Here is a 24292-nt window from a genome sequence, read left to right as displayed (position 1 = left end):
AGGCAGAGCTGCCTCACTATTGATATCCTGCACCTGTGTGATACATTTGTTAGAACTGATGAACCTACAAATACCCATCATCATCACTCAGAGTCCACAGTTTACTCTTAGGTTCATTCTTGGTATCATACATTCTGTGCACAAATATATAATGACATTGTCCACCATTGTAGTATCATACAGAAGAGTTGCACTGCCCTAAAAATCCTCTGCTGTGCACATTCATCCCTCCCTTCTCCCAGCTCCTGGCAGCCACTGATCTTTTTATTGTCTCCATAGTTTTGCCTTTTCCAGAATGTCATATATTTGGAATCATACAATATGTAGCTTTTTCAGATTGGCTTCTTTCACTTTCCAGTTTCCTCCGTGTCTTTGTTTATCCATTCTTCAGTTGAGGGACATTTGGGTTATAAATAATTTTGGGAGACTGCAAATAAAGTCACTCCAAGCATTTAGATAAAAGTTTTTGTGTGAACATAGTTTTTATTACATTTAGGTCAATACCTAGGAGTGGGATTACTGAGTTAAATGTTAAGTTAAACTTATAAGAAACTATCAAACCATTTTCCACAGTGGCTGTACCATTTTGCATTTTCATCAGAAGTGTTTTCCCACCTGTGTCAGTATCCTTGGCCGTACTCGGTATTGTCAAGGGTTTATTGTTTTGTTTTATTTTTAACTTTTAGTCATTCTAATAGATGTGTAGTACTATTTTGTTGTAGTTTTAATTTGCATATTTTAATGTGAAAACCTATTTGTCAAAGGCCTTTTTATTTTTATGTCGGGGAAAGGAAATAGAGATAAAGATAGGAAAAGCTGGCCAGCAGAGGCTCCCACATTAAAGGGCCCTGGGTGTCCAGGGAAAGAGGGCATACTTTGCCTGTTGACCTTATTACAAAGGACTAGTCTTTGTTTAAACAACAACAAAAACACCCCATAACTGGAGTCTCTCATTTCAGATATTTAATGCCATAATTAGCTGATATTTATTTTGCCACATTTTACTTGGTTTATATGTAAGGAATACTGCTTGAATGACTCTCTAAACCAAGATTTTGTAGTACAAGCCAGTTTCTGCCAGTACTAGAAGTACTTGGTCAGAGGAAGTTAGGGAATTTGAATGCTTTGTAAGCTTTTAATGAACAAATATATATGATGGGGCATAATGTATTCTCTTGGTAGAGCACATGGTCTTAATGTCAAAGTTCCTTTTTGTAGACACCATACTTTCTCTTCCTAGAATATTATTCTTGTTTTACTTTAAATAAACAAGATTCCTTTTAAAATTGAACATGTACACAAATGTTCATAGCAGTTTTATTTCTGAGAGCCAAAAGCTGGAAACTACCCAGATAACCTTTTTAAAGGGTGAAAAGTTAGATTGTGGTACATCCATACTATGGAATACTACTTTATAAAAAGTAATGAACTATTGGGCACCTGGGTGGCTCAGTTGTTAAGCGTCTGTCTTCGGCTCAGGTCATGATCTCAGGGTCCTGGGATCGAGCCCCACATTGGGCTTCCTGCTCAGCGGGGAGCCTGCTTCTCCCTCTCCCACTCCCCCCTGCTTGTGTTCCCTCTCTCGCTATGTCTCTCTCTGTCAAATAAATAAAAATAAAATCTTAAATAAATAAAAATAAATAGTAATGAACTCTTGATACTGCAACAATGGAATGAACCTCAAGGAAAATTTGCTCAGTGAAAAAAGCCAATCTCAAAAGGATGTGTATTACATGATTCTGTTTATATAACAGTTGAGAAATAGCATAATTATCAAACTAGAGAATAGACTAGTGGTTGCTATATTTTAGGAATGGAGACAAACAGATGGTGATTATAAATGGTTAAGATGAGGGGAGTTTTGTGATAGTACAGTTGAGTATTTTTATTTTTATTTATTATTTTTTAAGGTTTTATTTATTCATTTGTCAAAGAGAGAGAGAGAGCACAAGCAGAGGGAATGGCAGGCAGGGGGAGAAGCAGGCTCCCTGCTGAGTGAGGAGCCCAATGCAGGACTCGATCCTAGAATCCTGGGATCATGACCTGAGCCAAAGGCAGAAGCTTAACTGACTGAGCCATCCAGGTGCCCCTTGATTTTTTTTTTTTTTAAGATTTTAGGGATGCCTGGGTGGCTCAGTTGGTTAGGCAGCTGCCTTCGGCTCAGGTTGTGATCCTGGGGTCCTGGGATTGAGTCCCATATCTGGCTCCTTGGTCAGCGGGGAGCCTGCTTCTCCCTCTGCCTGCCAGAGAGCGCGCGCTCTCTCTCTCTGACAAATAAATAAAATTTTAAAAATCTAAAAAAAAAAGAATTAAAAAAATTAAGATTTTATTTATTTGACAGAGAGCACAAGCGGGGGAACGGCAGGCAAGAGGCAGAGGGAGAAGCAGATTCCCCGCCAAGCAGGGAGCCCAGTGTGGTGGCTCAATCCCAGGACCCTGAGACCATGACCTGAGCTGAAGGCAGACACCTAATTGAGCCACCCAGGTGCCCCAAGTATTTCAATTTTTTTAAAAAAGATTTTATTTATTTATTCATGAGAGACAGAGAGAGAGAGAGAGAGAGGGAGGCAGAGAGAGGGAGAAGCAGGCTCCCTCCCCATGGAGCAGGGAGCCCGATGTGGGGCTTGATCCCAGGACCCTGAGATCATGACCTGAGCCGAAGGCAGATGCCTAACTGACTGAGCCACCCAGGAGCCCCTCTGAGTATTTTGATTTTGATAGAATGTAACAGAATTGCATAGATTTGCAGTCATATACACAGATTATTGCATGTATAACTGGTGAAATCTGAATAAGCTGTATGAATTGTCCTAATGTCAATTTCCTGACTTTGGTATTGTGTGGTTATTGTGTGGAATGTTTGCACTGAGGAGAGAGGCATTAGACTTCACTCTGCATTTCTTTCCAACTACCTATGAGTCTATAATTATTTCAAAATAAAAATTTTCAATCTAAAAGTAATTGATTCAAATACAGTACTCTTGTTTTTGAAATGTGTAATAATACATGGATATATTTTCATTAAAATTCAAATAATATAAGAGTATTTGGTAAAAAGGGAAAAGGGCAAATCGTTAATATTTTCAGAGTAGTTGTTTTTTTTTTCTCTCTTCCCCTCGTAAAAATAGAGAAGTATAATGATGTTGCTGATTTATATCTGTAATGATAGTTAACTGATCCAGACATGATGAAACTATGCCATACCTTTACACCCTACTTTCTTTGTAGTGCTGTATCATGGAGTGGGAAATTCAAGAGAGCTTAGTATTCCAGACATACTGTATCTGTTCCCGAAATTAAATGCTGCATAGGATTAGCAAATATTGATCCAGGAAGCATATGTAAACAAAATGATGATTTTATTCTCAGTAATTTGGATGTATACGAGGGGGGAATAATATAATATTGTTTTTACACTCATACTATTTTTATAGCTTCATTTATTATAGAGTGGTAGAAGGACTAGATGATTATTGCCTAGATTTTGTAAAACTGTCTATCTTAATACTATTGGGGATTTGTGCCATACAAAATGAGTTAAATAAACCTGATCTTGCTCTAGGAACAAATGAAGTTCACTTCCAGCTTCATGTGGGAGATATGCATGTAAACAGATAAAATATAATCCTAAAGTAGTTAAGAGTAAAGAGCTTTGGGAGTGAAGTCTGCATGAAGAGCAAGAAAAAATGACATTCTGGATATCGGGAACATATGTGTAAATGTCAGCAGAGGTCTTCCCATGTTAGTGGGAACTGAGAGTGGAGGAGTGGGATCAATGGCAAAAGGTAGATTGTCCCAGGACTGACTTACTCATGAGGCACAGGAGGCATAGGGCTGGGCATAGGGCCCACAGTATTTCTGGAGACCACTGGTGATTTCTTTTAAAATCAGAAGGAAAAAATGAACTTTTAGATTGAAGAAAATGTTTTAGTGTCTGACATTAATAGATTTTCTTTATGCCAATGCAGTTACAAAATATAATTTTAAATATTATTATTTTTTTTAAAGATTTTTATTTATTTATTTGACAGGGAGACACAGCCAGAGAGGGAACACAAGCAGGGGGAGTGGGAGAGGGAGAAGCAGGCTTCCTGCCAAGCAGGGAGCCCTATGTGGGGCTCAATCCCAGGACCTTGAGATCATGACCTGAGATGAAGGCAGACGCTTAACCGACTGAGCCACCCAGGTGCCCCTTAAATATTTTTTTTATAGAGGAAGGGGCCCATGAGAAAAAAAAGTTCCTAGTGCCCACAGAAGTGATCATGCAGATTTGTTGGTTCTTGATTATGAAGGATCTTACATACTAACTGAAGAGTTTGGATTTAATTCTAGAACGTTAGGGACCTAACAGATTTTAAGCATAATCAGTTCTTTTATGAAGATACCTCTGTCAGCAATTTGTATAAGACTATTTCTGGTTTAATGTAGTTACATTAAATCATAATTGTTTTAGTGATTATTATAACCAAATATCACCTGTTTAAAATGAGAACAATTTTTAAAAATGTTTATTTATTTATTTGAGAGAGAGAGAGAGAAAATGAGTAGTGGGGGGAGGCAGGGGTGGGGGCAGAGGGAGAGAAGCAGACTCTGCTGACTGAGGAGCCTGTTGCAGGGCTTTATCTCACAACCCTGAGATCATGACCTGAGCCAGAATCAGGAGTTGGAAGCTTAACAGCTGAGCCACCCAGATGCCCCAAGGAGAACAATTTTTTTAAAGACCCATGTCTAATTACTGTACCTGGTTAAGGACGTCCCTTAAAAGACATTGACCATAATGACCATACTTGACTGATCAAAATTTGTCTAGCTGTTGACAAGTTTAGAATACCTACACGTAAATGATCAGGTCTCTGTATGTAATCTGTGACAATATAATCCTAGGTTGTACTATTTCTCATTGTAATATTGCTTTATCCCTGTTTTTTCTACATTATTTGTGAAGAATTCCTAGCTTTATACACAGATATTGCTGAGACTGATCTCAACAAATAGCATTTTTTAAAAAAGATTTTATCTATTTATTTGTCAGAGAGAGAGAGAGCACAAGCAGGGGGAGTGGCAGGCAGAGGGAGAAGCAGGCTCCCTGTGGAGCAGGGAGCCCAATGTGGGACTCTGTTCCAGAACCCCGGGATCATGACCTGAGCCGAAGGCAGATGGTTAACCAACTGAGCCACCCAGGTGTCCCTCAACAAATAGCATTTTTACAAAGATTTATTTATATATACTTCTTTTTATTTATTTATTAAAAATTCAATTAATGAACATATAATGTATTATTAGTTTCAGAGGTAAAGATCAGTGATTCATCAGTCTTATATAATACCCAGTGTACATTATATCATGTGTCCTCCTTAGTGTCCATCACCCAGTTACCCCATCCTTCCATACCCCCTCCCCTCCAGCAACCCTCAGTTTCAACAACTGCAAATACTGTTTTATAAAATTTTTCTTTGTTTTGACAAGGGCAGTTTAGTTAGAATTCTTGCTAGTACACCTTTATATTGTTTAAAAATTTCCTGATTCATAATCTGAAATACTCTTAAAATAGGAAATTATAGTTGGTCTATACTAATGCCACTGTCATGAAATAATTCCTAATAAGTAGTCTGGCGTTATTTTCAGAAAAAATTATGTAGTAAAAACTCAGGGATATTTAAGATATGATTCATTTCCCTCTAATTTGTACCATTATTGTTTTGACATTCAATTCAGCTTAGTTAGTAGGGGTGGGGTATGAAGAGGGAAACCTAGGGGATGTTAGATTTGTTTGTTTTTTTGTCTTTTTCTATAAGGAGACCTTTAGATTTCAGTCATCAAATTATTTAATAATGGCACTAAAAATTTACACATGAAAAAAAATTTACACATGTTCAGGCCTTTAACTACTTTTCAATTGTAAGGATATCCAAGAAGAGCAAAAAGTTTTGTTTTAACATCTTTTTTTTTCACGAGGTATACCTTTTTTTTTTTTTTAAGATTTTATTTATTTATTTGACAGAGAGAGACACAGTGAGGGAGGGAACACAAGCAGGGGGAGTGGGAGAGGGAGAAGCAGGCTTCCCACCGAGCAGAGAGCCCGATGTGGGGCTCGATCCCAGGACCCTGGGATCATGACCTGAGCTGAAGGCAGATGCTTAACGACTGAGCCCCCAGGTGCCCTATACCCTTTCTTTTTCTTTTTAAAGTAAATAAGGCAGTTTTGGGGCGCCTGGGTGGCTTAGTTGCCCTATACCTTTTCTTTTTCTTATTAAAGTAAATAAGGCAGTTTTGGGGCACCTGGGTGGTTCAATCGCCCTATACCTTTTCTTTTTCTTTTTAAAGTAAGTAAGGCAGTTTGAGGGCACCTGGGTGGCTCAGTCGTTAAGTGTCTGCCTTCGGCTCAGGTCATGGTCCGAGGGTCCTGGGATTGAGTCCAATACTGGGCTCTCTGCTCGGTGGGAAGCCTGTTTCTCCCTCTCCCATTCCCCCTGCTTGTGTTCCCTCTCACTATGTCTCTCTCTGATAAATAAATAAAATCTTCAAGAAAAAAAAGTAAGGCAGTTTTATTTATGATTTCTTTACTTGCAGGTACAGTTAATCTCTATTCATTAACTCAATATTCAATACAAAATTCTAGTAAAAATAATAGGAGAGGAGGGGAAAATGATATCTTGGTCATGGAAAACTAGAGTTACTGAGTTCATAAATTGTGACCTTTTTAACAATCAAGACAAAAATGGAAATAGAGTGGATTGTGTAACTTCAATATGTGGTAGTAGGTAAGGAACACTTAACCCAAGTCAAAAAAAAGGGGGGGGGGTGGTGGCCCTGGCTGACTCATTTGGAAGAACATGCGACTTTTGATCTTGGGGTTTTGAGTTTGAGTCCCATGTTGGGTGTAGAGATTACTAAAAAATAATAAACTTAAGATGGGATGGGACAGGAAAAATAAATTATGCCTTATAGATATGCTTTTTTATATCTCTATTACAGAGTTTTTATTTGTAGTATCAGTCATTTAACTATGAATCTTTTTGTTGTATCTGCTTTGTTATGTAGACATATATTTGATTTTAATCTTTATGATCACTTGGTAAAGTTTGCAAATTAGGATGATCTAAGGAAATAGGGATATTAAATATGTAAGATAATCTAGTAAATATAATTAAACTTGTCATTAAATGAATTTGAATAGGTGGCTGGCTACATGTTGCAGAAATATAGTTGAATCAAAATTAGGCTGATGTCATAGAATTAGTTTTTATAAATAGACTGTACTATGTTTTTTGGCTAGTTTTTTGTGTTTTTTTTAAGATTTTATTTATTTGACAGAGAGAGAGCGAGAGAGAGAGGGAGAGCGGGAACACAAGCAGGGGGAGTGGGAGAGGGAGAAGAGGGCTTCCCGCTGACCAGGGAGCCCGATGCGGGGCTCGATCCCAGATCCCCAGAATCATGACCTGAGCCAAAGGCAGATGCTTAACGATTGAGCCACCCAGGTGCCCGTATTTAGTTGATACTAGTAGTATATTATACAAGACTGCCTGAAATGGTTTTAAATATGGAAATCAAGTTACATTTATTTTTTAGTAATTATTCTCTGTGAGTACTGAATTTAATAATTACTCTCTGTCTCCAAACAGACCATGTAAGATGCTTGAAGGATAGAACTCTATATTACCTACTTGTGAATACCCTACTTGCCTAGCTCCATACTTTGAAGGTGCTTTCTCTTGTAATAAATATGGCAGGTCTATGTGTCTAAATGGACTTGGGCATATAGTTCTTGGCTCTTTCATTTCTTCCTCAGAGTTTGGTCCTTAGTTCTTTAGGTTCAGAAACATTATTTTCATAGGTCATTTCCAGTGCTAAGGTGCTAGTGAATTAAGCCATACTAGATAGGATACACACCCAAAATGAATAAATAAATCAGAAGCCCAAGAGGAATAAATATATTGGCCATATATAAATACATATTTAATGTATTAGACTGTTACTCTAGCTAGTCAAACCTTAGGAAAGTCGACTTTAAGAAACCAAATAAAGATCAGTTGTTGCTTTTGATAACCTTTTACTTCTTTGATAGTCTCAGCAATGTTGATAAATATTAGCTGATAAATTATGTGGCAAATATTCTATTGAAATGAGCTAAATCAGATTATGTATATGGAAAAAGATTAACTAGAATTGAATGTATGTTAGGTTGTCCCTTCAGCATACAGTGTGATTGAGCATTCTGTTTCTGGCTTTTATATTGATATTTTTAATAACAGAAAGTCATTTTCTTTTTGTCCACTAATATTCTTAGTTTTTAAAACAAATTTACTAAGGTATACTTTATATACCATGAAATTCACTCCTTTTAAGTGACCAATTATTTTTTTATAAATTTACAGAGCTGTGCAGCCACTACCACAGTGTAATTTTAGAACATTTCCATCTGCCCAAAAAGAAACCATGTACCCAGTGGTAGTCATTCTCCTCATCCTTAATTTACCATGCCCAATGATGTATGTTTAGCTTTCTACAACTGACTATAAAATATGATAAAAGTGAATACTGTAATATTTCCCAAAATTATTCAACCTTCTAGGTTTGTTAATTTGTTTTGAGGTTTTGATAATTTAAAGCATGGACTTTTAAAATGATGTTTCTTTATTCAGATACCTAAATTATTTAATAGGAGAGTAGTGAGAATAATTTGTGTAAGAAGGGATTGCTTTTGGGAAGTCGTTTTTCAAGTTTGCCTCTTATTTGGAGGTGACAAATTAATGAACAGAAAGAAATTATTGAATAAATATAAATTACAAATGTATTCAGGTCTTGTTAGGGATTTAGTAGAAAATTTAGAGTGCCTTTCAAAAAGACTAAGATTTTATATAATAATGTTTTACTAAGATTTTCTTAAAATTAAATTTGTCATTCTCTTACTTGTTTCAGCTTCTCAGAACCAAGAACGTCTATGTGCATTTAAAGATCCATATCAACAAGACCTTGGAATAGGCGAGAGTCGAATCTCTCATGAAAATGGAACAATATTATGCTCAAAAGGTAGCACTTGCTATGGCCTTTGGGAGAAATCAAAAGGGGATATAAATCTTGTAAAACAAGGCAAGTAACACTTTTCTTACCTGAAATAACTTTGTGTTTCATATAATTGAAGTTTATCTAAATAGGACCTGGAGGTAGATTACAACCTTCTCCAGGAAAACATTAAGTTTTGAAATATATATCCATGTATATATTCACCCATAAGCCCCAAATTTATAAAGGGTAATAGGTTTTTAGCTTATTTTAATAACATTTTTCTTACTACAATGTTAATAATATATCCTTATTCTACAAAATTTAGAAAATATAGAGAATTATGAAAAAAAAACAGTTGTCTACAATTTCATACTCTTACAGACTCTTTTATATATTAATTTATTCCCTGCAAGTATATTTTTTATGGACCTCTATGGATATATGTGTGTGTACTTATTTTTCAAAATTAGGATCATACTGTATGTATAAACAATTTCATACCCAGTATTTGCTATCTTAAATTATATTATGAACATTTTCCCATGTCTTTAAATATACTTTGAGAACATTTTTCACCTCTGTACAATATTACATTGTATACACGCAATTTACTTACACATTACTCGTTGTAGGACATTATATTGTGTTCTGGTTTCACTATAATACATAATGCTTCAGTGGACATCTTTGAACTTTTTTTTTTTTTTTTTTACTTTTCTGAATATACTTTTTTATTGTGTAACTTTCAGGTGTATAACGCTATAATTCAACATCTGTGTACACTATAAAGTGATTATCCCCAAAACTCTTAGTTACTGTCCATCACCCTACACTCTTTTACCTCTTTTGCATATACCCCCCAACTTCCTTCTCCTTTGGTAACCACTGATCTGGTCTATCTATGAGTTTGTTTTGTTTTGTTTGTTCATTAGGGTTTTTTTTTTTTTTTAATGTTAATCACCATACATTACATCATTAGTTTTTGATATAGTGTTCCATGATTCATTGTTTGCGTATAACACCCAGTGCTCCATGCAGTATGTGCCCTTTTTAATACCCATCACCAGGCTAACCCATCCCCCTACCCCCCTCCCCTCTCCTCAGTTTGTTTCTCAGAGTCCATAGTCTCTCATGGTTCGTCTCCCCCTCCGATTTCCCCCACTTCATTTTTCTCTTCCTGCTTTCTTTCTTTTCTTTTCTTCTTTTTTTTTTTTTAACATATAATGTATATTTGTTTCAGAGGTATAGGTCTGTGATTCAACAGCCTTACACAATTCACAGCACTCACCATAGCACATATCCTCTCCAATGTCTATCACCCAGCCACCCCATCCTTCCCACCCCCCACCACTCCAGCAACCCTCAGTTTGTTTCCTGAGATTAAGAATTCCTCATATCGGGTGCCTGGGTGGCTCAGTTGGTTAAGCGACTGCCTTTGGCTCAGGTCATGATCCTGGAGTCCCGGGATCGAGTCCCACATCGGGCTCCCTGCTCGGCTGGGATTCTGCTTCTCCCTCTGACCCTCTTCCCTCTCGTGCTCTCTATCTCTCATTCTCTCTCTCTCTCTCTCAAATAAATAAATAAAATTAAAAAAAAAAAAAAGAATTCCTCATATCAGTGAGATCATATGATACATGTCTTTCTCTGATTGGCTTATTTCGCTTGGCATAAATCTTTGATTGTATCTGATTATTTCTTTGGAATAGATTGCTGAAAGAATTATTAGATTATAAAGCATGAATATTTTAAAGGCTCTTTATGAAAATTGCCATATGGCTTTCTAGAAATGCTATATACATTTACATTCCCCTAGCAGTATATGGGAGTGTTACTGAAATCTTGTTATGATTGTATATTATCTTTTTAAACCTAGAACAATTTAATAGATATAGACAAAAATGAAATTCTACTGTTGCTTTAATAATAATTCTTAGATTAATGAAGAGATTAAACATTTATTGGTGGCTTTTCTCCCCATTAAATGCTTGTTAATATTCTGCCATTTTTTTGTTATTTAAAAAATGTTTGTCTCCTATTCATTTGCAGGAGTGGTTTATAACTCATATGTATTATGTACTTACTCTGTCACATTGATTGCAATTATTTCTTCGTTTGTTGTTTTCCTTTTAATTTAATTTATTGTATTAACCCTAACTTGTTTACATTAATATGTAGGATGTTGGTCTCACATTGGAGATCCCCAGGAGTGTCACTATGAAGAATGTGTAGTAACTACTACCCCTCCCTCAATTCAGAATGGAACATACCGTTTCTGCTGCTGTAGCACAGACTTGTGTAATGTCAACTTTACTGAGAATTTTCCACCTCCAGACACAACACCACTCAGTAAGTAGTCTAAGTAATTTACTTTTCCTTGTTAATTCTTTCCTCCAAAGATTTGCAAAATTTAAAAATATATAATAACATGAAGTTGGCAGAGTAAAAGGGAGAGTTCAAACATCATGAGACTATATCTAGCTAACACGTTAAATCCAAAAGAGGTGCACCAGGATTTCCAGGGTATTACTAGAGTACCAAATAAGTTTGAATCAAATTATGGTACTTTCCAACCCCTGTGAAGCTATACTTCCAACAGTACAAATATACATACGCATAGGGGTGCCTGGCTGGTTCATAGTTGATAAGAGCATGCAACTCTTGATTGCAGGGTCATGAGTTCAAGCCACACTTTGGGCATAGAGCTTACTTAAAAAAATACATATGGAGGCACCTGGGTGGCTCAGTCAGTTAAGCATCCAACTTGATTTCGTCTCTGGTCATGATCTCAGGCCCATGAGATCAAGTCCTGCATCAGGCTCCACACTCAGTGTGGAGTCTGCTTGAGATTCTCTCTCTCCCTCTCCCTTGTCCCTCCCCCTGCTCACTCTTTCTCAAATCAGTAAATCAATAAATCAGTCAATCAATAACATCTAAAAAAAAAGCCCACATATGCATAGAGTTATCCATTGCAGTATTATTTGTAACTGCAAAACATTGGAAACTATCTAAATGTTCAGGAATAGGAGATTAGTTAAAAATTACTATGGTGTATACATGTAATGGAGTACTAACTATACATCTATAAGAAAAAATGAGTAAGATCTCTATGAATTGATATGGAGTGATTTCTAGAGATAATGTTAGAATAAAAAGCATATGTACTCTGCTGTTTTTTGTGTAAGACAGAAAGCTTATCTTTACAAAAAGAAAGAAAGGATAAATCAGAAAATAATTAAGTTGATTACTTACAAGGGATGGAGAGAAAGGAGTGGGAAGTATATATAAAGGAATGAAAGAACTAATGTAAGAGTTTTACAAACACACTCTTTTACTATATACACTATTTTGGGCAAGGTGGGATGTAAGAGATGGGGGGAGAATTGCAAACAAATACTGAACTCTTTTAAGTTTGTTTTTTAGTAGCCATGGACAAACCAATTGTGAAACAACTGTAGATGTATAATAGGATTAAGAAATAAGTAAATGGTGTTAATGCTCTTGGGAGCCAGGGCTCTTACTGAGGAAATAGGCCCATACAATTATAGATGGGGGAAGACAAGAGAATCCTATGTGAATTGATTAAAATTCAAGATATGAGTATGGATTTATAACTTTAAAAATATACATATGTATGTGTTACATGCATGGATATGTGGCCATGTACATATGTTTATATATTTGTATGTGTATGTATTTATACATGTATGGAGTGTACATACACATACCTATATATATTTCTTAGCTCTATCTGTTGAAAAGGATAAGAAGCAATAAATAGCACCCCAGTAGCAGCAAGCAAATGTAATACCCAGATTTAGACTCTAATACCATTCCCCAATGAATGGAAGTTGGACTCCTTGGGAAAATGACTTATTCTAAGACTGGAGAAGGATAGCTGCAAGATGAGCTGGAAGTACCTTGTAACACTAGAAAGTAAGGAAAAGAAGTGCCCCAAATAGGGGAAACTTGTCAGAAGGGCATAGGGGCCAGCTTGAAGGAACTCCTACTGTCTAAATTTGGGACAATTTGAGTGCTGAAAATGTACAGTAACAAACTGTAAACCATTGGAGGGAAAATGAATTCATGAGTCTATGCTGATTGCAGAGAAGGGAGAAGAGAGGACACTTGCTTACAGTAGAATGCCAGGTGCCAACTGGTAAATGTAGGAGTGCTGGAGTTGGAAAATTATCCTCCTGTAGCCATCATGGTAAGGATTGGATCAAGCAAGAATAATCAAAACGTCCTAAATCTAAAGGCATTTTCAATATGGAGCCAGGATATTTGCGTTATTTTAAAGTGTCTCCCACATGTTGCAAGGGAAAAATTAGTAATTATAAGTTGAGGATATTGGATAACACCTTGACCAAATGATTAAAATTAACATCATTAATGAAGGGCAGATGGACATCCATGATACCCTGAGAAGGACACAGTATCACTAATAGAGTACTGTATGTCAGCCAAGAATGCATACCAGAATCTAATCATGAGGGAACATCACACAAACCATGAACTAGGAATGCTCTAAGAAGGGGATTTGTCAAAAATGTCAATGTCCTATAAGGCAAAGAGACTGTGGGAAAGATTTAGATAAAGGAAGCTAAAGAAACTTGACAACTAAGCCGTACCTAACTCTCCTAATGCTGGATGCGAAAAATATGATAAAGGACATTGTTAGACCAGTTGACAAAAGAGACGATTAAAGAATTATTTCAATATTAAATATACTGAAGCTGATAGCAGTACTGTGGTTATATAAAAGAATATCCATATTCTTAGGAAGTATCCTAAGAAATGTTTAGAAATAAGGGGCAAAAATGCCTACATATATATATCAACTTCCATGAAATGGTTCAAAAAAAGTATGTGTGTTTGTGTGCATGCACGTGTTTCAGTTGGTTAAGTGTCTGCCTTCAGTTTGGGTCATGATCTCAGGATCCTGGGATTGAGCCCCATGTCAGACTCCCTGCTTAGTGGGGGGAGTCGGATTCTCCCTCTCCCTCCCCCTGCTCGTGCTCTCTCTCTCTTTGTCTCTCACTCCCTTTCTCTCAAATAAATAAAATCTTAATAAAAAGAGAATGATAAAGCAAGCAAATGGGGTAAAATGGTAACAGTAAGTGAATTTGGGTAAAGATGTATGGGTATTCTTTGTACTCTTAATCTTTTTTTTTTTAAAGAGTTAGAGCTTTTTAATTTAATTTTAATTTTAATTTTTAAAAGATTTTATTTATTTATTTGACAGAGAGATAGCGAGGGCAGGAACACAAGCAGCGGGAGTGGGAGAGGGAGAAGCAGGCTTCCCCGCGAGGGGGGAGCCCGATATGGGACTCAATCCCAGAACCCTGGGATCATGACCTGAGCTGAAGGCAGACGCTTAATGACTGAGCCACCCAGGCACCCTTTACTGTTCTCATTCTTACAACTATTCTGAAAGTTTTAAATTAGTTCCAAATAATTTAAAAATTTAAAAGTATATTTTTTTGAAATATAGCACATTTCAAGAATTCTCTGTCAACAACTTTTATTAGTTCATACTCTGAGCATCTTCAGTTTGGGATTATTTCTTTTGATTTCTTGATGAAACACTAAACTGAAAGCAATAGAAAGTTTTTTCTTATCTACTCAAGGCCATTAGCTTTTATGAAGAAATTATACTGAATTGACTACATTTATTTTCCACAAAGAAGCAAACAAACAAAATAAGATTTCTAATTTTCACTTGTACATCTAGCTAGATGAAAGTGAAGTGAATTTGTGCATAAGTTCTCAATATTTTTATTGCTACATTTCAGAATGTTACCTAGATTTTGGTCTGCTATAATCTTTTGAACCAAAAGCTGAAGTATTGCCAATTAGGAATCAAGTAATGTTAGCCCAATAAAAAGGGAAAGTGTTTTAAGTAAAGTGCTGTAATATGGGAGCATTGGCTCAATTTATATATTTTGTTCTAAACAAAGCAAGTAAATTTGAAGTTAGCAAACAAGATGAATATTGGTTTTTGCATTAATCTCAAGAAAAATAGTCGTATTGAATGTCAGACATTTAGTCTATAAATGATAGATGCTTGATCAAAATAAAAATAGTTTTAAGTGTTAAAGTTTAAAGAAATTAATTAAAATTTAACATTAAGGGAGTACCTGGTTGGCTCAGTTGGTTAAGCGTCTGACTCTTGACTTTGGCTCAGGTCATGATCCTCAGGGTCATGAGATGGAGCTCCATGTTGGGCTCTGTGCTCAGTGTGGAGTCTGCTTGAGAATTCTCCCTCTCCCTCTGCCCCTCCTCCTGCTCTTGCTCTCTCTCTCTCTAAAATAAATAAAATCTTTAAATATATATATATACATATTTATAAAATTAAGCAGAACTTTTTGTTCTTGGTCGGATAATAATACAGCAGTAGAAAATCTGGCGATGGTGATTTTTTTCTCCTTTAAAATTTTCCATTATAAAAATAACATTTATTGAATATTTAACATAAATATTTGTCAAAGACATTTATATGTGTTTAAAATTTACTAGAAATATGGTGAACACTTATAAGAGATGGAGAAGTGGGATAGTGTGGGGTGACTGTTGAGAGGGAAGGTTACATATTATTCTTATATTCTTGTATTATTTGAATCTTTAACCTGAGAATATATTTGTGTATTACATGTGTATGAAAATATTAAAGGAATACCTGCTTGTTAAATTGGAAAAATAGAAAAATGAGATAAGTGAAAAGGAGATAAATAATCTTCAATAATTTCTATGTCCAAATACAACCATTATTAATATTTTGAATGTTTTTTCCTAGTCTTTTCTGTTTAATTTTTGTATAGTTGTATTAGTGATAAAAATGCATTTTAAGGACCACCTGGCTGGCTCAGTTGGTGGATCCTGCGACTCTTGATCTTGCAGGTCCTGAGTTAGAGCCCCATGTTGGGGATAGAGTTTACTTAAAAAAAGGGAGAGGGAATAAAAATTCATTTTAGATCCTGCTTTTTTGTTCAGTAGAATAAGTATTTTCCAGGTTATTGTATATGTTTCATAGTCATCAATTTTAATGGTTGTATAATATTTTATCAATTAGATATTTTCCTTATCCATTCCCTTGGTTTTAGACATTTAGGCTGTTTGTAGTTTTTTATTCCAGTAGGCATCTTTGTGTATATAGCATTATATTAAATTATAATTCCCAGAATTATAATTTCTGTATCCAGTAGTAACAGTATTAAAATTCCTCATATATTGTCAAATTGCTTTCCCATTGGTGGAAACAGTTCATTCTCCCATTAGTGATATACTGGAGTGCATATTCCATCATGTCTTTATCAACACTAGTATTATTAAAATAAAACTTTTCTGAGATCATTTTGAAAAATGATGTGGATTGGGTTTGGTTTTTGTTTTTTGGGGATTTTTTTGAGGAAGAGAGAGAACGTGAATTCAAGCAGGCAGAGGGAGAGAAGCGAGAATCTTAAGTAGGCTCCACACTCAGCACAGAGCACAACACGGGGCTCGATCTCACGACCCTGAGATCATGACCTGAGCCAAAATCAAGAGTTGGACACTTAACTGAGCCACCCAGGCGCCCCTTGGATTATTTTTATTAGTGAGGTTCACATGTTTTTTGTTTTTTCTGTCTTGAATTTCCTATGTTCATTGTCTATTTGTAATATTCTTTTTCAATAATGAAGCTAATTAGGTTTGAGAAAAATGATTTAGAATAGCCTGAAATCTAGTCATTTCATCCCTTGTCAATTTGTCTTGATACCATAGGGATGACAGGAGCTACATTTTAAATAGTAATTTAACATGCATTTGTAACATTTTTTAAAAAAATCTTTGAACCTTGGCTCTTCCTAAGGAAAGACCGTTAATATCTTTCATTAAAAGTTCAATGCTCATTTATAGTGCTGAATTATACCTTAAGGTGTTAAAAATAAAATGTTCATTACTCATTCTTCTGAGAACAGTGTTCACTGATACAGTATCTCCAAACCTCACATGATGTTTTCATAATGGCTGTTAAAGCTTTGCATTTGCATAATGTTTTATAATTTCAAAGTGTGGCACATCTATAAACTCTTTGAAGATGTGTCCATAATATTTGGGTAGTTTAGTAAAAAATAAACCCTTTTGTCCTACTGAGTAACTATGCTACTCATGTTGAATGGTCATTGAAGTGGTTGTCTTCCTCTAACAGATTTAGCTTGCAGCTTATCTTTTTTTAACTTTTTACCTATTATTGTATCGACAGTCAATGTCAGGTTTTGGCCCCCCCCAAAAAATGTTTTAAACTTTTATATTTGAAATTATTTCAACCTTACAAAAACTCCCATATACCTTTTATCCACAGATTCACCAATTTTTAACATTTTGCTGTATTTGCCTTATTACTCTCCCTCTCCATATATATACATATGCTGATAACTATTTTTTTCTGAACTTTTGCAAATAAGTTGCAGGCATCATACCTAAATTTTCACATATTTTGTAATTGTCTCTATCTCTTCTACTAGATTCTTTTTTTTTTTTAAGATTTTATATTTCATTTATTTGAGAGCTTGTGAGAGAGCAGACCAGGGAGGGTTAGAGGGATAAACAGACTCCCTGCTGAGCGGGGAGCCCAACATGGGGCTCTATTCCAGGACCCTGGGATTATCACCTGAGCTGAAGGCAGACAGTTAACCAACTGAACCATCCAGGCTCAATCCTACTGGATTGTTTTTTTAAAGATTTTATTTATTTATTTGACAGAGAGATACACAGTGAGAGAGGGAACACAAGCAGGGGGAGTGGGAGAGGGAGAAGCAGGCTTCCTGCGGAGCAGGGAGGCGGACGCGGAGCTCGATCCCAGGACCCTGGGATCATGACCTGAGCCGAAGGCAGACACTTAATGACTGAGCCACCCAGGCACCCCTGGATTCTTAAAAACAAAAAAAAAATTATTAGAGTATAGTTGACACACAGTGTTATCTTTTAGTTGCACATTATAGTGATTCAATATCTCTTTATATTATGCTGTGTTCACCACAAGTGTAGCTGCCATCTGTCACCATACGTTATTACAGTGTCATTGACTATATTCCCTATGCTGTACCTTTTATTCCCATGACTTAATCTTTCCATAGCTGGAAACCTGTATCTCTCACTCTCCTTAACCCATTTTGTCCATCTCCCTACCCTCTTTCCTCTGACAACCATAAGTTTGTTCTCTGTATTTGTAGGTCTGATTCTTTTGTTTATTTGTTTATTCATTTGTTTTATTTTTTATTTTCCATGTATGAGTGAAATCATAAAAATGTTAGATGCCCAAAGTAGGTGGCAATGCCTTAACCATATGTGTGTTGCTAGGCCTGAGGGCCTCTTACATCCTTGTTAAGGGTAGTGCTAACCTCTCCTTTCATACAACACTCTTCTACAAGATTCTAAAGTCTTTGGTGATAAGGACCTTTTTTAATGCTCCTTTGTCTCTGCATTGACTAGTAGTACAGTGTCAGGTATGTAGTGGTAGGAGTGAAATAAATGTTTGTTGAATGAATAATTTAATAAAAGGATATATGCTAATGTATAAATTCTGAAATGTTTTTAAATACTTGAAGGGAATAGGATTTGTTGTCATTTGTAATCTGGCAAAAGTTGAAATCATTGGATTCACTCAGTAATAGGTATTTATTGAAAGCTGGTTGTTACTTTCAATTAAAGGGACAAATAGTTCATGGGGTAGTAAGTACAGACAAAAACAGAACAATTATTAACTCCCTTATTTTAGATTCATTATGGTAAAGTATAAAAAAGCCGTAATTGTTCCCATTCTCCTTTCCACTCCTAAAAAAGAAGCATCAAATTTTACTTTTTAAAATAATGCAGGAATTTAGAAAAGTTTCCCTAAGTAGATGCTGTTACATGATCTAATTTTCAGAGACCCTTACTCAAAAAGTACAATTGTAGCATATTTTAAAACTGGTAAAGAAAATGATGCACAAGTAGGGTATGGCTTTTTTAAAGGTTATGTTCTAGGGAAACAGCAGAAGGTACTTAATGTTCTCTTTAGCCTATTCATTTCTCTCTCGATTGTTTTCAGCTGAACATTTTACTTCCTGACATCAAACTATTCATTGCTGTTACTGGAATTATATCTTTCTCATCAAGTATGCATTTACATAATATCCAGAACCACTTTTACCTGCCTTCTTACCACTATACCTCATACATTGAGTAGGGTTAGACCAATGACAATGAAGAAATATATGGATGACTGAGAATAACAAAATATAGCTCTTTTTCCTCAGAAAAAGCTTGTTTTTTGTTGTTGTTTTGTTTTGTTTTTAATCAAGCTCAGTTGAAGCTGAAGACCATGAGGTAGTTAGTGATAGAAACTAAGCATATGATAGCAGTGAATCTTTTAAGAATAATGTGGGAGGAGTTGTCAGGGAAAATATGACAGACCAATCCATGACCATAAGTGATTATCTTTCATTTTGCTAAGCCACAGAGTCTTACATTATAATCATTTAAAAATTACTTTGATGTGGAGTTAGGGGAGTGAAGAAAGGTTTTTCCACTTACCTCTAGTTCTTAAATTTTTTTTTTTTACAGATTACAGATTTTATGTAGTCTTATAAAAGTGCCTTACATAGTTTTTTGGAGGCAATGAGATATGACACAAATTGATGAAATCTCTGCAGACTTCTGGCTGTTTTGCTAAAAAATTTAGTTTAATGAGAAGTCCACTGATGTATGTTTTGTTGAAACATAAATGAAATGTCTGTTTTAAAATAAATATCAGCAGTTTCTTACTAATTTTAAAAAAAGGTATGTGAGCATTGTTAAATGCCGTAAAAATTAAAGTTCTGTTCAGACTACAAATGACCAATGATTTTCTGAGTCCCTTTATTTTTTTCTTAGATGCTCCTTCTGTTGTACCCAGTATGATATGTTAACTTTTATAGGCACTGTCCTTTCTTCCCCCATCAACGTATGGTGTCCTTACTTCTATTTCCCTTCAGATATTAGTGCTAGATATTTAACGAGTTTTGCCTCATAAAATGCTTATAGTAAATTTAAGATTCTTAGAGAATGTTATTACAAGTGGGATAAATGTAGTAATGAAATTTTAATTCATTTCATCAGGATTATAAACTTATTAGACTCAGCAGTCTCCTAATATAATAAAAATATAAAGGGAATCGGCATTTAACACATAGTGAAATCAAAACTAACTAAATAACATTTTTTTAAATATTCACGATGTGTCATTGTTCTAATTGCTGTCTATGCATTAAACCTTTACAGTTAACCCTTACAGAAACACATGAAATGATTACTGTTATATTCTTATTTTACATTGAGAACACTGAGGCACAGATACATAATTTTTTACCAAGTGATACAGCTAATAAGTGCTAGAGTCAAGATTCAAATGTAGGCGTTTGAGCTCCAGGGTATGTGTAATTAACTCTTACTTTCTATTGGTTTTAACCATTACTCTCTATAATCAGTTGTTATTAATCATTATTCTTATACTCAAACAGGGGGCCAGTTTATATATGTTCATTCATTTGGAAGGAGGAAAGAAAAGATTATTTTGAAAATACTTGATCACATTTCCTAAAATTTAAGGACTCTTCATGATTCTTTCACCATATCTGTGTACCACTGAGTACCATAAAATGTTTTCTATATTCACATGACATATTACTTAATTATTTAATATTTTTTTCAAATTATCTCATTAAAATTATTTGTTCTTTAAAGGGAAACTTTTCATCACTACTGTAAATGGAAAGCCAATGTCATAAGTGGGGGTAACTTTAAAAATTACTTATTTAAAAATAAATAAAATGAAAACTAAGCCATATATATATATATTAGCTAAGTAGATATTGTTGCTTGCCAAATTGTCTGAAACTTGAAGCTTACTTTCTCTGTGTTAAAAGAAAATAGCAAATAGAGATAATAGAGATTCACTGTCACCAAGTTGAGGTTTTCTTCTTTTGTAATTAGACAAAAGAAAGAAAACTAACTCATTAACACATGTCCATCTACCACCTAAAACCAGAAGTCTGACACTTTAGGAAAGTGAACTATATTATTCTGAGTCTCTTTGAACCATAAGAGACTTTGCAGTACCCATTTGTTTAAAAAGAAAATCAAGTCTTTAAGTAAATGAATTTTTATAGTATTTTACTTTCTTATACCCTTAATTCATGCTTATGTGTTTATAAATTCCCAGAGTTTGAAAGAAATGTATAATTATGGCAGGGTTTGAATACTTATTTTAGAATAGTTTCTTGTTAAAGTTTCTGGAATTAGTATAATTAACCTTCCTAACTATAAAGTAAACAAAGTAATTAAGTTAGTAGAAAAGCAGACAAAAATTTGTCATTTTCTAAAAAATTAAATAGACCTAAGTCATTATATTTGGTGTTGGAGGTTCTTGGGTGAAAATCAGCATAAAAACGTAGAATGCTTTTATTTTCTTTAACTTACATCATTCGTTAAGTTGATTGTTGGATCAAATTGTTGAGAACAAAGACTGAATAAAGCTAAGTTTAAGAAATCACATTCTGAAAAAAAAAAAGAAATCACATTCTAATTTATGCTGTGCTGTTAAGATTAGAAATTCTAACTTCAGTGTCTGGCAGCAAATGTCTTTATCTCACACCAAGCTAGAAAATAGAAAAGAAAGCCTACATTCAAAGAAACTGACATATGAGGGCCACAGATAGGTTTTTAGCTGTTGTGAATTTATAATGGTTTTTCAGTTTTTACTGCTTCTTTGACAGCATTAAAGTGATTGAATAGACACAAAAGGAGAAATAAGGATGGCTGGACGTTTTTGCTTAGTACTTGATGAAGCATTTTAGCAAGAGATACAAAGTATGTTGTTTTTTACACTTATTAAAAATATTAGTGGAGAAGGGGTGGTGCAAGAGAAGTAAAGTATGTATCCTTTAGAAAATATTCTTTAATGCAATAGTAACAAGATTTTATTTGCACATGTTCTGTGGTGTTGGTCAGACAGTTCTCATTCTAAAATTTTGCTACCTCTGCCCTATTCAATCCCAATCTATACCTACATATTTTGTCCCTATTCTCTCAAAAAAAGTAATTCCTCTTCATGTTGGTATTTTAAAAATTTTTATTACTTGATTGTCCTGATGAACAAAGCAAAACCTGTTTACTAACCTGGCTTTACTGACAAACTTAGGGGAAGCTTTTGGTCTGTAAAATGTAAGACCCAAGCATTTATGGTGGAATTGACTGGTATTTAAAAATAAATGTCTTCTCAAATACTGGACAATTTTGGATGTAGAAGCAAGAAATAATTTTCATGTTTTTACTTAATAATATCTATATTTTTTCTTATCTTTATGTCCAGTTCCACGTGTACTCCTTTGTACCTGCCTTAGCTATTTCTCATTTCCTGTAGTCTCTCTCTGATTACTGAGAATTTTCTGCATATGTTCATATAGAAAAACTGATTATCCATCTAATATAGATTTAGTGGTTTCAGGGTCCTGGGATCAAGCCCCGAGTCGGGCTCCCTGCTTGGTGGGGAGTCTGCTTCTTCCTCTCCCTCTGCTCCTCCCCCCTGCTCGTCCTCTCTCTCTCTCATGCTGTCTCTCTCAAATAAATAAATAAAATCTTTAGAAACAAGTAGAGTCATAGGTACATGAAGATACTTCAAGTACGTTCAAAACCAAGATGAAACTAGCTGTGATTTGAATAGCGACCGTCTTTATAACAGTATTTTTTTTTTTAATTGAGGTTTAATTGACATGTAACATTATATTGCTTTCAGGTGTTCAGTATGATGAGTCGCTATTTGTATGTATTGCAAAATGATCACCACAGTAAGTCTAGTTAAAATCTGTCATAGTGCATAATCACAAAATTTTTTGTTCTTATGATGAGAACTTTAAAGATTTACTCTCAACAACTTTCGAATATTCAATATAGTATTTTTTTTTATTGATTTTAAATTTTTAAAATTTTTAAAATTTTATTATGTTATATTAATCACCATACATTACATCATTAGTTTTTGATGTAATGTTCCGTGATTCATTGTTTGAGTATAACACCCAGTGCTCCATTCAGTACGTGCCCTCTTTAATACCCACCACCAGGCTAGCCCAGCCCCCCACCCCCCTCCCCTCTAGAACCCTCAGTTTGTCAATATAGTATTGTTTTTTTTTTTTTTTAAAGATTTATTTATTTGAGAGAGCGAGAATGAGAGAGAGAGTACATGAGAGGGGAGAGGGTCAGAGGGAGAAGCAGGCTCCTCGCCAAGCAGGGAGCCCGATGCGGGACTCGATCCCGGGCCTCCAGGATCATGACCTGAGCCGAAGGCAGTTGCTTAACCAACTGAGCCACCCAGGCGCCCTGTAGTATTGTTAACTGTAGTCACCATGCTGTACATTTTATCCCCATGACTTGTTTATTTTATAACTGGAAGTTTGTACCTTTTGACCCCCTCCACCCCTTTGACCCACCCTTCTCCTCTGGCTAGCAGCAATCTATTCTCTGTATCTATGAGCTTGGGATTTTTTGTTGTTTTTTCACATTCCACATGTAAGTGAAATTATATGGTACTTATCTCTCTCTTTCTGACTTATTTCACTTAGCATAATGCCCTTGGGTTCGTCCATGTTGTTGTAAATGGCAAGATTTCTTCCCCCTTTTTTATGGCTGAATAGTATTCCTAAACACACACACACACACACACACACACACACACACACACACACACATCCATTGATGGACCCTTAGGTTGTTTCCAAATCCTCACTATTGTAAATAATGCTGCAGTGAACATTGGGTGCATATATCTTTATGAATTAGTGTTTTGTTTTCTTTAGATAAATATCCAAAGTGCTGTTGCTGGATAATATAGTAGTTCTATTTTTAATTTCTTGAGGAACCTCCATACTGTTTTCCATAGTTGGCTATACCAGTTTACATTTCTACCAACAGTGCAAAGAGGTCTCATTTTCCACATCCTTGCCAATACTTGTTATTTCTTTTTTATAAGTAATGTTTTTTTATTATTTTTTAATTTTTAAAGATTTTTATTTATTGAGAGAGAGAGAATGATAGAGAGCATGAGAGGGAGGAGGGTCAGTGGGAGAAGCCGACTCCCCGCCAAGCAGGGAGCCCGATGTGGGACTCAATCCTGGGACTCCAGGATCATGACCTGAGCCAAAGGCAGTTGATAACCAACTGAGCCACCCAGGCACCCATAAGTAATGTTTACTAGTAATTGAACAGATACAGCTTTGATTGGAAATGCACTGAC

The 24292-nt window shown here is 35.2% G+C and overlaps 1 protein-coding gene and 1 pseudogene across 1 annotated transcript in view; one reads left to right on the top strand and one right to left on the bottom strand.

Moving 5' to 3' along the window:
- BMPR2 (bone morphogenetic protein receptor type 2) overlaps positions 1–24292 on the top strand; it is a 206745-nt gene that overhangs the window by 102214 nt on the left and 80239 nt on the right. Inside the window, exons 2-3 of the mRNA XM_025893138.2 lie at positions 8920–9090; positions 11182–11352. Coding sequence (XP_025748923.1) covers positions 8920–9090; positions 11182–11352 — 342 coding nt within the window. The remainder of the gene's footprint in view (positions 1–8919; positions 9091–11181; positions 11353–24292) is intronic.
- Positions 18284–18402, bottom strand: LOC112808055 (U6atac minor spliceosomal RNA; annotated as a pseudogene).

This window comes from Callorhinus ursinus, unplaced genomic scaffold (assembly GCF_003265705.2).
Source record: "Callorhinus ursinus isolate GAN/ISIS: 27379988/994484 unplaced genomic scaffold, GSC_fseal_2.0 scaffold2, whole genome shotgun sequence".
Lineage (NCBI taxonomy): Eukaryota > Metazoa > Chordata > Mammalia > Carnivora > Otariidae > Callorhinus > Callorhinus ursinus.
This window is presented reverse-complemented; position numbering and strand designations above follow the sequence as displayed.